Genomic DNA, 14,474 nt, shown 5'->3' on the forward strand with positions numbered 1-14,474 from the left:
CGGAACACTTGAAGCTTTTGGGAAACTTATCTTCCTCATTTGGGAAGATGGCTTTTCTTTAGCAAAGATTTTACAAGCTATTGCTTATACATATATATAACTCAGAGTTTCACCTAAAATTGTTCAAAATCTTCTGTGGTTTCTGCAATGCTTCAAAAAAGTGTTTCTATTTGTATTTCTTCTCTTTTTGAGGTGGAAGATTTTTGTAATAAGTAAATGATTACTATTTTCTAGACCCTTCTTCTTTGAAAAGGAAAATTAATAACGACACATTTGTCACTAAAATTTGCCAACTGTAAACAATCACCAACTAAGTGTATCAACATAAAGTTGGAAACTCCTTACGTAAGAGATGATGTGGCCTTCTCTCTACCTTTTACCCCTTATCATCCAAAGTTTGCTAAAAAATGTACCTAACTTTGGATACATTTGTTCTATTAATCTTTGACTTCCGATGCTTCTTCTGTTAACATGCAAGTGAAAGCTCAAATCATGTTTTACATGTCTGATAATTAAAGAATATCCCTTTTGGCAAATATGTATGTATCTTCTACACGTTTCATTATAGAGACTAAACACCAACTTCATTATAGTTTGGTATTGGTAGCTAGCTTAGCACTTCGCTATAAATGGAGAAGAGCTAAGCATTTAGCTACACATACTTCAAAAGAAAACAAACCTTCCCTTTTCTTGTTCTCCATAGCTATAGCTAGCTTAACTAAAAATGAAGGTGAAAATTGAGAGTACAAGAACCATCAAGCCAGCTTATGAAGGCATTTCTCCTTCGCCTACCTTACACTTTATTCCTCTTAGTGTATTTGATAAGGCCACCTACAACACCCACATCGCCGTTATTTACGCCTATCGCCCCCCGACACCACCAAATGCAACCATTGAGTATGGCCTTAAGAGGGCACTATCTGAATATAGGGAGTGGGCAGGTAGATTGGGAGAGAATGAGAAAGGTGATCCTGTTATTCTTATGAATGAGAAAGGAGTGAAGTTTGTGGAAGCATCGGTGAATGACAAGCTTGATCATGTCATGCCATTGAAGCCGTCTTCGGTTATTCTTAGCCTTCATCCTAGCTTGAAGGATGTGGAGGAATTAGTGCAAGTTCAGCTTACAAGGTTCACTTGTGGCTCGTTGGTTGTTGGGTTCACAGCCCATCATTTGGTAGCTGATGGTCAGTCCACTAGCAATTTCTTGGTTGCTTGGGGGCGAGCTAGCCGAGGACTTGACATGAACCCACTTCCAATTCATGATCGAACCATTTTCAACCCTCGAAAACCTCCACATTTCGAGTTTGACCATCGAGGAGTCGAATACAAAAGTAAAAAGATGGTTAAAAATTGTCCTAATGTAGATAACATCGTGGATGATGACATTATAGTCCACAAAATTCATTTTACATTGGACTTTCTCTCCAAGCTTAAAGCTAGGGCTTCTTCTTCATCAAATGGACATAGCAATAGCAAGCCCTCCAGCACTTTTGAAAGCTTGGTTGCTCATCTATGGCGAGCAATAACGAAAGCTCGCGGACTAGGCGGCTTCGAAACAACCCATGTTAGAATCTCTGTCAATGGCAGGATGAGAATGAATCCAAGAGTACCTAATGAATATTTTGGCAACTTGGTGCTGTGGGCATTTCCACGTGCAAGGGTTAAAGATTTATTGAGAGAGCCATTGCCTTATGCAGCTAAGTTGATACATGATGCTGTTACAAATGTTAATAACAACTACTTCAAATCATTCATTGATTTTTCTACTCATAAGGTTGAAGAGGAAGGGTTGGTTCCCACTGCAGATATGAACAAGTCTGTCTTGTGCCCTAATCTGGAGGTTGATAGTTGGCTAAGATTCCCATTTTATGACTTGGATTTTGGAGGGGGAAGTCCTTACCTTTTCATGCCATCTTATTTTCCAACAGAGGGAATGATATTTCTTCTCCCTTCATTTATAGGAGATGGAAGCATTGATGCCTTCATACCTCTTTTCCAGGAAAATTTGGCTATGTTCAAGAAAATTGTCTATTCACTGGATTAGGTTATTAAAATGCATTATCTCTGGAATTATTATAAACATGACTCTTAGTGTGATTGAATTAAATCTAAATTTTGTGTAATCAACAGATCCATTATAGAAATATGACTTCTCATATTTATATGAGAGTATATATATATATATATATATATATATATATATATATATATATCAATATTGTGGGCCTCTACTTCCTGAGAAACTATAAGATATAACATATTTACCAATATTATTTAAGTTATTTACTGTTTTCTTTTATCTTCTACAGTTACGTTTAATTAGCTTGTAACTGTTTAGGAGGTAAAAAATAATTGAAAAGTTTATAACTACAAAGGATCATAGATATATTTTTCTGGTAAGGATTTTAAATTAAACAGACATGCAAGCCATTATTACAAAGCATCAAATGAATTATAAGCATTGCTCGAAAGAGCAAAGGCAACCAGAGAAGCAATTTTGTTGATTATTGGTGCAATAGTTTTTCACCTGAATAGTATTATAATCACTAATTAAATATTTAAAATGATTTTAATTTTTATTTTTATTTACAAGCTATTTTGATATTCAAATTCTAATAGCTGGATGAGTTATGTAAATAACTACAATAAAACTTCTTTATAATCGGACCAAATAAAATTTACAATTATGAAAAGTTATAAATTAATAAAGATTTAAATATTAAAAAAATTAATTTAATATTTAATTTTATTAATAAAATAATAATAATCAGAGCTTCATATCTTGTATTATACAAATAAGATTGAAGGACAAAATCTAACATAATATATATTTACTTAAATATATATATATAAATATTACTATATAAAAAAAATATTTTTTTAAAGTAAAAATAATAATTTATAATTTTATTCATAACTACAACTGTATACATAGATTATTTCTAAAGTTGACTTTTATATACATACGGGCGATACTAGTTTTAAAACAAAAATTAATTAGCTATAAAAATGTCCTGTCAGTAGGAAAATATTGGATATTGTTTTTGATGGAACTTGGCAGCATGTCAATCTGCATAGGTCAATTTGTTTGAGGGTGGCCACTTCTTTTCTTCTTTGTTCATATCAAGATTGTTTCTTCAGAGGACAAAACAAATTTGTTTACGTTTATTATTCAGCCTAGTTGCAGATAATCTTATTTTAATTGAATGGGAAACAAATTAATTTAAAATTAAATTAGGAAGTCATTTTACCCTTTCTTTTTTACAAAATCACCTCATTATTAAGATAAATTATTTGGAGGGGGCATAAATTTAATTTTAATTTTAATTTTAGTTTTAGTTTTTAATTTTTATCTTTTAAGAAGTTGATAATGATCTAATGGACGTTAGGGTTGGATTAGAAATTGTGAGACCTCTCTAATTAATATAAAAACTAGTCGTTTACTTTGATCATTTTAATTATTTTTATTATAAAATCAAATTTATAAATATAATTAAATATATTATTCAATATTTAATATTAATTTAAAAAATTTTAGAAAACAATAGCAAACTAACTATTATTTTTAAATATCTTTAGCTTTCTAAAAATTTTATTAATAATATAAAAATAATTTTAAAATATTTATTTATTAATTTTAATATTATATAAATTAATACTACCAATATAATTGATATTGCTATTTTTTTAGAATTAGAGATTATAATATAATAAAAATTAATTTATTAGAGAATATAATATTTAAAAATATTATTTTCTATAATTAGAATTATTATGTAATTAGAAGATTAATTTATTAGTTAATATAATATTAAAATATAATAAATATGTTATTTTTAAAAATAATTATTATCTAATCAGAAAAATAATCATTATCTAATTAGAAAATTAATTTATTACTAATATGTTATTTCTTAGAATTAGAATGAGTGCTTAATTAGGAATATAATTTATTAATTAATAAACTAATAGAGAAAACTATAAAATTATACATAAGTTTGAATCCTATATGCCAAAATAAGTATACATATCAAAATAAAAATTCTATGCGTCAAAAAAAATTTAGGTTTAAGAAATTAATATATACTTGTTGTTACCCATGCGTTGCACGACCATTATTATTATTTCAATTATAAACTTAAATTTATAGATACGATTTAATCAATTATTCAATATTTAATATTGATTTATAATAATTTTAAAATAATAGCAAACTAATTATTTTATATATTTTTAATTTCTTAAAAAATTTATTAATGTAATAGTGTAAAAATTATTTTAAAATATTTATTTACGAATTCTAATATTATATAAATTAATACTATCAATATAATTGATATTACTATTTTCTAAAGTTATAAATTATTGTATAGTTAAAGAATAATTTATTAGTGAATATAATAATTAGAATTATTATTTATTTAGAAAATTAATTTATTAATTAATATAATATTAAAATATAATTAATATCTATTTTTTAGAATAATCATTAATTGTAAAACTAATCATTATATAATTGAAAAATTAATTTATTAGTAATATATTATTTCTTAGGATTAAAATGAGTATTTAATTAAAAATATAACTTAGTAATTAATAAAAAATTACCAAAATTATGTATAAGCTGAAATCCTATGTGTTAAAGTTAAGTACACGTGTCAAAAAAAATTTATATATTTATAGATATAGATATATATAGTAGGCAGGTAGCTGAGGTCTTTTCATTTTATAAACCATCACATCATTGATGACGATAATGGAGGAAATTTTTATAGTAAAATTCAACAAGTCCAATACATCATTAACTAATAATTAATTATTTAGCTATGCGTTGCATAACTGTTATTATTATTTTAATTATAAAATCAAGTTAATAAATACAATTTAATAAAAAATTTTAATATTATTTATTATGATATTTTAAAGATAATAATAAACTAACTATTTTTAATTATCTTTCTTAATTTTACAAATTTTAATATTTTATGAATGCAGTATTATAAGAAATATTTTTAAAAATATTTATTAATTAATTTTAGTAATATATACTTACTACTATAATTGACATTACTATTTTTTAGGTTTTAAGAATTATTATATAATTAAAAATTAATTTATTATTAAATATAATATTTAAAATATTATTTTTTAGAATTAGAATTATTAATTAATTAAAAATTAATTTATTAGTTAATATAATATTAGAATATAATTAATATTTATTTGTTTATAATATAATTAGTATCATTATTTTATTAAGAAATTATTTATTAATTAATATAATATTAAAATATAATTAATATGTTATTTCTTAGGACTAGAGTAAGTGTCTAATTAGGAATGCAACTTATTAATCAATAAATTAATAAAAAAAATTATAAAATTATATATAAACTTGAAGTTTATGTGTCAAAAATAATACACATATCAAAATAAAAATTTTAAATAAGAAAAAAAAAAGATATTTCAACTATTAATTTTTTTGAAAAATGAGATTTTTATAATTTTTATAAATAAGAAAAAAAAAATATTTCATGAAAGGTCGCTCTTCATTTATTTATTTACAAGGCCATGATTAATTAAAGAATAATGGGAAGCATATCAATTGTAACCATAACTTATGTGGACGTTTTCTTATTAATTATGGCTGTCACTTAGTCATCTCCTACATTTTCTAATTTTTGATGCAGTTTCAACAGCAATAATATGTATTTCTTTATTCTAATTTTTGTCTTCTGTTATTTTTTTTATGTATTATTCTTAATTCTTTTAATTATTAAGATTCAAGGGTAAGGATAAGGACTATATAAATATGTGATTAATAATAAACCTCCTTGCTAATCCTTATGTGCAAATGATGTAGACTCATAACATACCTTGTAGAATTTAATTAACTAGAGCTAGTGTTAGATATAACATGGAAAATTAATTAAGAGATGACTACCCAAGAAATTAACTTGCTTTCTACATGAATTTGCCTGCATCCCTTAATTATCTGGGCAGGCTGTTTGATAATATATGATAACAAAATTAGGTAACTCAAAATATATATATAATCAGCCATCTTGCTTGTTGATAAAGTCAATTGGTTACCTCATGGAATAATATGTATATATATTGATAATGGGGCTACTCATTTCAAACTATATAATAATACAATTTTCATTTCCCTATAATCATGTTGCAATAAAGATAAGCATTTATGAATAGTTGCCTATAATTTCAATATAAATAATACACATATATTTCATATTATATAATTTATCTGTAGACTAATAAATTTCATGAGAAAATTGCTTCTCAACAAAAGGAACTATAGGGATTGGAAAATTGATTAGGGAAAATGAATATCTTGGAACATTCTAATTCATGATTATAGTTGTCAATTATTATATAGATATGATTCATATCCTTGCCACATGCCAACATTCCAAAACTATGCCGGTCCATAAAATTCAAATTCCCAACCATGTACTAAAAGAAAAAAAAAATTCATTATCGGATTCATAGTACATTATCCAATATCAAATTTGCAAATTTATTTTATTTTCCATGGTTTTTATGAATTGTAGTTTTGACTTGATGATATATATAAAAATTTAAATTGTATATTGGATGAAGACTTTCCCTTAGCAATACATTTTCTAAAATCATATGTATAATTCAAAAGGATATTATTTGTTACTCCTTCTTCTTTTTAGTAATGTTTAAAGAAAAAATAATAAAAATATCAATTTCTTTTATCAGATTTATTTATTTCTACTGTCTTAAAATATTAAAAATATATTTTTTTAATTTTTTTATATTACAATTCTTAGTTATTTTTAAATTTTTATTTAAATAAAACAATAAAAGAATAACTAGAAACAATCAAGAAATAACTAAAAGACAACCATACCGTAAATCAAAAAAGATATATTAAAAAAAAAATCAAAGTAAAAGTTATATATTTTATTAATTCCAAAATATTTTTGAAAAGTATTTTTGTTTAAAATCCTAACCATGTTTATAAGCAATACTATCTTTCTAAGCCCAATGATGCTACTGTTACAATGGGCCCCAAATTTTCAATGGGCTTGAGTAGATGTTACTGTTGCATATTTGATCTTATGATTTTCTGCGTGGAATTATATACTCAAATAAATTGATAATGGTGGTTATTGATTAAATAAATTCTATTTATTTTAATAGCTGTATTATCATAAAGGATTAGCTCAATATTTTCTTATTTATAAAGTGACAGTAAAAATGACTTATATGTTAACTTTTCTACTATTATTCTTAAAAAATGAAATTATGCCTTACGTAAAATTGTTAGAATACGATTAACCTTTGGATTTAAAATCACTCCTTAAATACTTGATAATGAAAATTGTAATACTAATATCACATCAAATAAAATAAACAATATTAACAATGCATTCTATTTACTAATATAATGAATCATATATGTTAATTTTACTAAAAAAATATCACATACTTAAAACGATCAAATTATATACACATCTTTTTTTAATAATATTATATTGTAAAATGCTAGAACTCATTGGATGAATAAACTGTTAATAAAGATTATTTCTCTCAAATTGTAATTTAATATATTATTAAAATTTATTTATTTTAATTTAAATGATATTCAATGGATCAAAAACTACATAATAAAAATAAAATTATTTTTTTAATATTTATCAAAATACGCATCGCAAATAAAAATAGTAACTTGAATTCAACTCAAGACATCCATCTCTCAAAAGCGATGATTATTATTAAAATTTATTTTTTATTTTTATAAAAGACTTAAAATAATCCTACACTGGCTTTTAATGAAACTTATTCTTAAAAAGCTTTTCAGGATAGTGGCACAATATTCTGTTCCATTCTAATAATCCCTTCTTTTTTCTTTTGCCCCCTTTCTTCTGTTATCTTTGTACTAACGAACGTAAGTAAACCAGCGAGTGAATTATGGGCTACATATCATAAGACTCCAAAGGTTCTTTGTTTCCCTTTGGAGATGGGAAAGGAATTTTCTTTCCTTTCCCTCCTAAATTCTATATTCTTCCATCTTTTTTTTCCATGCTCTGTCTTTACAAGAAGTGGTAAAATCATAGTCAATGGGTTGCGTGCTACTCACTCAACAATTTAAAAGCTGAAGGCATCTATACCTTTGTTCTTTCTTGTTCATTAGCACATGTATCTTTACTTTAATCAAATCAATCTATATTCCTTTTACACAGAAAGACCACTAAGCAACTACATTAGCATTAAATCTAATGAGTTTCCTTAGTTCTGGGCATAAACATTAGATTTTCTGTAAATTATAAAGAAAATAAATAATTGGTATATTCATTTATAAGAATTGAAGAGATATCATCGAATCCGATCTAACTTTTTTTTCGAATCTATCTATTAATATTAAAACATCATATGACACATAAGATTATAAAATTAAGTAGCTTTCGTAATAAGATATAATATCTAGAATTCATTTGAAAAATACAATCTAATTGATGGAGAGAAAGATAATAATAAACCACAGTGTAGTAAGACCAATTGAATGAAAACAAAAGAAGTATAAGATATTTAAATTAAAAACATTGACTCATTAAATAATTAACAAATCTAATAAATTGAAAGAATATTGAACAGAATTTATGATGACCCAAAGCTTAAAACAATTAAAACCAACATATTCAAACCGAACCATATGTGTAGGTTTAATGTAAACAAGTTATCACATAAAATAATTATACTTGGAAAATGTAAACTAAATAATTAATTTTAATTGAATAAATTAGTCAAAAAAATGTACATGCATACTTTAAAAAACATTTATAATCAGTAATAATAGAGTTTGTTTAATTGGACAATTTATAAAAAGAAATGATTAATTTAATGAGTATAAAATTAATGCAAATTAGAGTTTTAATTTGGTATGCTTTTAAGTCCAAATAAAACGATCAGACATGTTTTTTTTTAAAAAAAAGCTGATTTTAGAAGATTAAGTAAAACAACGAAACCAGGCAGAAGCGGAGTAGCAGCCAATGGTTTTAGCTCTCTCGGCTGATCACTCAAAATTGCTAGACAGTGACAATGATTTAGCATGAGTCACTGATGTTCGTTTGCTTGCCTTTCTTCGCCATTTCCAAATCATAGCATAATTTCTTATACTCTTTCGTCAGTTGTTAGTTGTGGTGGCCCAGCCTTTTATTTCTTTTTTCCACAACAAATACGCGTTTTCCTTACACTTGAAATTATTATTTTTTTGTGAAAATTTATACATATATATATATTAACTTTTTAGACATGATTTTTTTTGAAATACGTGCTTAATTTTTGATATGTATATTATTTTTGACATATAAAATTTTAAATTATATATAATTTTATAATTTTTTATTAATTTATTAATTAATAAATTATTATTTTTAATTAAACACCGACTCTAATCTTAAAAGATAATATATTTATTATATTTTAATATTATATTAATTAATAAATATTATTTAATCAAATAATGATATTAATTTTATTTAAAAAATAATATATTAATATTATATTAATTAGTGAATTATTTTTTAATTAAATTTTAATTTTAAAAGATAATAATTTAAATTATATTTTTAGAATTATATTTAATAATAAATTAAATTTTTAATTATATAAAAATCTTTTAATTCTAAAAATAGTAATAACAATTAAAATATTATCATAAAAGAGAAATACAAATTTTACCTAATACAGTAAATATAACACTATAGCCCATTAAATATTAAAGAAAAGTATATCATTTTCCTAATCATAGTAAACAATATCTTAATTTTCACTAAGTAATTAGTGACTTTTTTTTTTAAATGACAACAAATTTTGGATTTTATAATATTATTATCTACTAATTAAATTAGAAAAAATATCCAAAAATCATTTAAAGAAAACATCACAGCTCACTCTTTAGCTCCTAATGCTTTTGAATATTTACATGTATTTAAGAACATTATTAAAATGAAGAAAAGAAAAAGGTAGAAGCAGTTACTTTATCCGTACTATAAAAGGCGTACGGATAATGGTATTTTCTTAAACAACGAGATCTCACTTTGGCAACCTTTATTCCTCTTTATCGCTCTTTTCTCTGCTTTGCTTGCTTGTAAAGAGCTCAAACCTTCACTTGTTTTGTAACGTCCGTACACCTTTTTTTTTTGTATATTTTGTTTGGCCTGAATCCCAAAATGTCATGATAAATAAACCTATAAAATATAAAATAAATCTATACTAGAGAATTTGAAACATTTTCAAATAAATTATCAAGCATATATATCATTTCGACGTATTTTTAATTTTTTATTTAAAAATGAAAATAAAAAGTATTTAATTTTTTGTTTCCAATTTTAGTTTACTGTTGAAAAAAGACAAAAGAACGGCGGAGGCCTCACAAATAGAGCAGCAGCTGCTGCCTGTACAACTGCTGCCCTTACGTTTTGTGTGCAGCAGCTATACGGTAGACGCAGTGAAAAAGGGCAGCAGGTGGTTCTGTTTATGTTAGTTCCCAAAGTGCATTTTGCGCTTCTCGCAGAGTTCTTTTAAACGTACCCGGAAAAGGAAATACGACAACGTACAAAGGCTGCAGCCAGGTACCGAGACAAAGTATGAAATCAAACCACCTGTAGTGTTTGAATTCCTTTTTTTTTTCTTTTTTTTTCTTTTCCCCCTTTTTTAACTACAAATTGACACCCATTTCAAAATTGGTTCATACTTTCATGTTTTTTTTATTTAAAAAATATACTTTCATGTTTTATGGCATTGATTTTTTACTTGTTTTTGATGTTTTCGTTTTATTTTTACCCTATGTTTGATGTGAAGCAAAACTAAAAAATTAATTGATGGAAAATATAAAATAAGAAAAAAAAATTATAAATGGAGGGATGACTGAGTGATTATCTTATGCTATACAACCTACACTTATTAAATTCTAAAAAAAGGAATATCCAATAAATATCTTTAAGAAAACAAGAAAAGAACTCACATAAAGGTAATAGTTTTCTTAAGGAGGTAATTATGAATGTTTGAGAGGCTCGATATAATATACATTTATGTCCTTTAAATTTTTAAAAAATATTTTTTTATTTTTTTATTTTAAACATCATTCATCGTAATAATCTTTTCATTAGTAGTATGGTAGTTTAATGAATTTTAAGTTAATAAAAAACTAAAGAGTCATATTTTAGTAACTTATAATAATATTTTTATTATTACATGAGTTTATATAAAATTAAAATTTATTTTAGAATAAAATAAAATATTTTTATTTAAGTTAGAAAAACAAAATACAACATTTTATTTTTTTATTTTAAAAAATAAAATTTTATATTTAAAAAAGGTAATTAAAATGTAAAATTAGACAAGATTTTAAGTTACTAAAATAATTTTATTAATATTATTACTTAACACGAGATATAAGAAGTGTATATTATCGTAAAAATAAAAAATAAAAAATCTGAGGTTATTTATAAATTTCCCTTCTTTCAGAAGGGCATTATTTAAGGATTTCAAATTCCATGAGTAATATTCTTTATCAATTATATTTAAATAACTTCCAATACAAAAACAAAGATTCTTGGATTCACTCTGAATTAACAAAACAAAAGAGAAAATGGGGTAACCCTTTAAGCGAAGTTAGTTAATTGCTACCTAGTCCCTACCTTTTCTCATTTTTATTTTATTTTATTTATTATTATTTCTTAAGTTAGACCTTCAGGCGAAGTTAGCTCTTTCTTGCTGCTTGATTTCCCGTCAGCCAGAGCATCTATCAGCAACGTGATAATCCACGTCAACCACCATGCACCCCAAATTCTATGAATGGAAATAGTCAAAACGAAATGTCTCATTCTTTTTATTTCAAAATGAACAAACCATCACAGTCCACGTGTCCCCTCCAGAGCATTTAATATGCTTCACTTTACTCTCTAACATGTCTCCTGGTAGCTTCCTGAGCAAGGGAAGGGGGGGTTTCTGTAACCTCAACTGTACGGATTATCCATTTATCTTTCTTTGTCCCATGAATATATAATATGTAATATTTTAATTAGTCATTCTTTTCAGAATATCCTTTCTTTCGGCTTTTCTTTTGCTTGACATTCCTTGCGTGGGAAAGAGTTGAAGAAGGCCCACAGACACAAACAAAGTGTTTTTTTATAAGCACATGTGGGTCCTACATTGGGTACGCGTCCTTAAAGAAAAACATTTCACAAAAATAAATTAATTGATCCTTTTTCAGATAAAAAGTTAAATGAGGAATAATCACGATTTGTTGATTAAGAAATCAGACCAATTTGGCTAATTTAGTACTGTTGCCGGCACTGAGCTTATAAGAATCTGAAATTTTTATTCCGTAATTTCAAATTTCAGAAGATAATTCTTAAAAATTAAATATTGGAAGATACTATTATTCTATATTATTAATAGTCAAATTTTATAAAATAATTTACAAATTTTATAATATAAAAATTATTAGTATGTGATTAATTAGTTGAAAATTTATTATTGTTATCATAATTAGTTAAAAATTAAAATTTACCGTCAAATTCGCTTGAATTATTGGTCTTTTACACTAATAAGAATTAAGAAATTGATAAAACTAATAAGTGAGATTGTTATTAACAAAAAAAATATAAAATCTAAACACAAATGTTTTAATAAATTAACTGGACAAATAATTTAAAAAAAAAATCAGAAATATATATGTTTTTTTATTTTTATTAGATTATAATTGTTTATTTTTTTTATTAGATTAAAATATCAAAAACATGACTTTAATCTTTTAATTGTAATTTTTTTTTTTAGATAGAATAACTAAAATAGCAAAAAAATAAAAAAGGCTGAATTATAACTGAAAGTAATTAAAAAGTTTAAAACGCGGTCGCATCAAGAAATAGTTAAAATACAATATTTAAAAAAAGGAGAAAAATATTATTTGATTTTTAATAGTACATACTATTGGCGAAACCGAACGAAGGAGTTATGTATAGTTTTGGCCCATTACTATAGGTAGACTATTGAAGACATTTGGAATCTTCCTGAGACCTTCCTTTTGACTGTCTAAATCGTTTCTGATTAATGATTATGGTCTTTCTTTGATCTACCGCCGCCTATAAAGTAAATTGGAGTTGGTACTTTCAGTTGCCAAGCTTGCCCCTTCTTTAAGGCAACTATTCCCTCATTTACCAAAAAAAAAAAAAAAATTATATGCGAATTAAAAGATCAATACTTAATGATGAGTTATATTAATTATTATTGTTATTATTCGGTGAAATATTTATAAAAATTATTAATATGAAAAATATAGAATATACAATTTAATCTTATATGATATATTAATTAATAAAGGATATTATATATAGTTATCTAATAAATTAATAATGTAAAAGAAGAATGTATTATATTTTGAAATAGAAAAAAATAAATATTCTTTTCATTCTATATTAATTATTTTTACTGAATTAAAAAATTTCAATTATTTATCTTTTTATATGTTTAACACAATATTAATTTTTCTCTCTTTTATCTTTCTGCTAATCTTATCTACAATTGGTGTTATAAAATTTTATAAATATCTATAGAATAGTAATTTAGTTTCATTTAGTATTTTTTTATAATTAATTATATCAAATAATTTCTCAATTAAAATAAAATATTAAAGAAATTAATACTAAATGGAGAAAGTAAATATTTCTTTTAGACCATAAAAAATAATCAGATTCTATAGTTTAACTAAGTTTTAGGGTTCGAAATTTAGTATGTAACTGTGTTATAAAACTCTTGAGATAATATTTTATTATTCCTAAGAGTCTTACTTACCATAGTTTAAATCAACTCTCTCTCTCTCCGTGTATATATATATGCAAATATATATAAAAATAATTACATTGCTCTATTGCTCTATGCGTTATTTTTTAAATTATTATAAATTATTATAAATATTTATGACTCTAAAGTTTAAACCATTTAGATTTGAATAGAAGATTATCATTTCAATTTTCAAAATGTTGATCAATAATATTGCTTTCAATTTTTTTATTAAAAGAAAAATGAATTATGATCAATAACATCACACATTATGGTGTCTATAAATGTTTAACTGTTTTCTTTAAATATATTTTCTATTTTTTAATAATTAAAATAATATATAATTTAGATTTATAAATGAATATAATTTTTATTCATTAGAAAGTTAATAGACTATAAACCGTACAATATAAATAGTCATTTTTTTTACATTTGTTATAAAATTTAAAATTTATCTAGTACAGAAAAAAAAAATATTTTTAAAAATAAATAGCGTGACTTAGATATCAAATGTATAAACAAACATCCTTAATTTTAGATTGTAAAGTAAATAAATCAACAACTTCAATTATCAACAATAGTAATACAAAATCTTTAATCCTACAACAAGTTTGAAGAAAATCTAAAGGTTTATTTTT

At 24.1% G+C, this 14,474-nt stretch overlaps 1 protein-coding gene across 1 annotated transcript; it reads left to right on the forward strand.

The window, feature by feature from the left end:
• The first annotated feature begins 591 nt into the window (after positions 1-591).
• LOC8267026 (agmatine coumaroyltransferase-2) lies at positions 592-2,123 on the forward strand. Its single transcript, XM_002527380.4, has one exon. The coding sequence runs from the start codon at positions 725-727 to the stop codon at positions 2,042-2,044; it is 1,320 nt and encodes a 439-aa protein (XP_002527426.4). The 5' UTR covers positions 592-724; the 3' UTR covers positions 2,045-2,123.
• Positions 2,124-14,474: the final 12,351 nt, after the last annotated feature.

The sequence above is a fragment of the Ricinus communis genome, chromosome 8 (assembly GCF_019578655.1).
Source record: "Ricinus communis isolate WT05 ecotype wild-type chromosome 8, ASM1957865v1, whole genome shotgun sequence".
Taxonomy (NCBI): Eukaryota; Viridiplantae; Streptophyta; class Magnoliopsida; order Malpighiales; family Euphorbiaceae; genus Ricinus; species Ricinus communis.

Excerpts from the sequence above, each read along its gene's own strand:
- LOC8267026 (XM_002527380.4), top strand. The coding sequence starts at position 725 with ATGAAGGTGAAAATTGAGAGTACAAGAACCATCAAGCCAGCTTATGAA.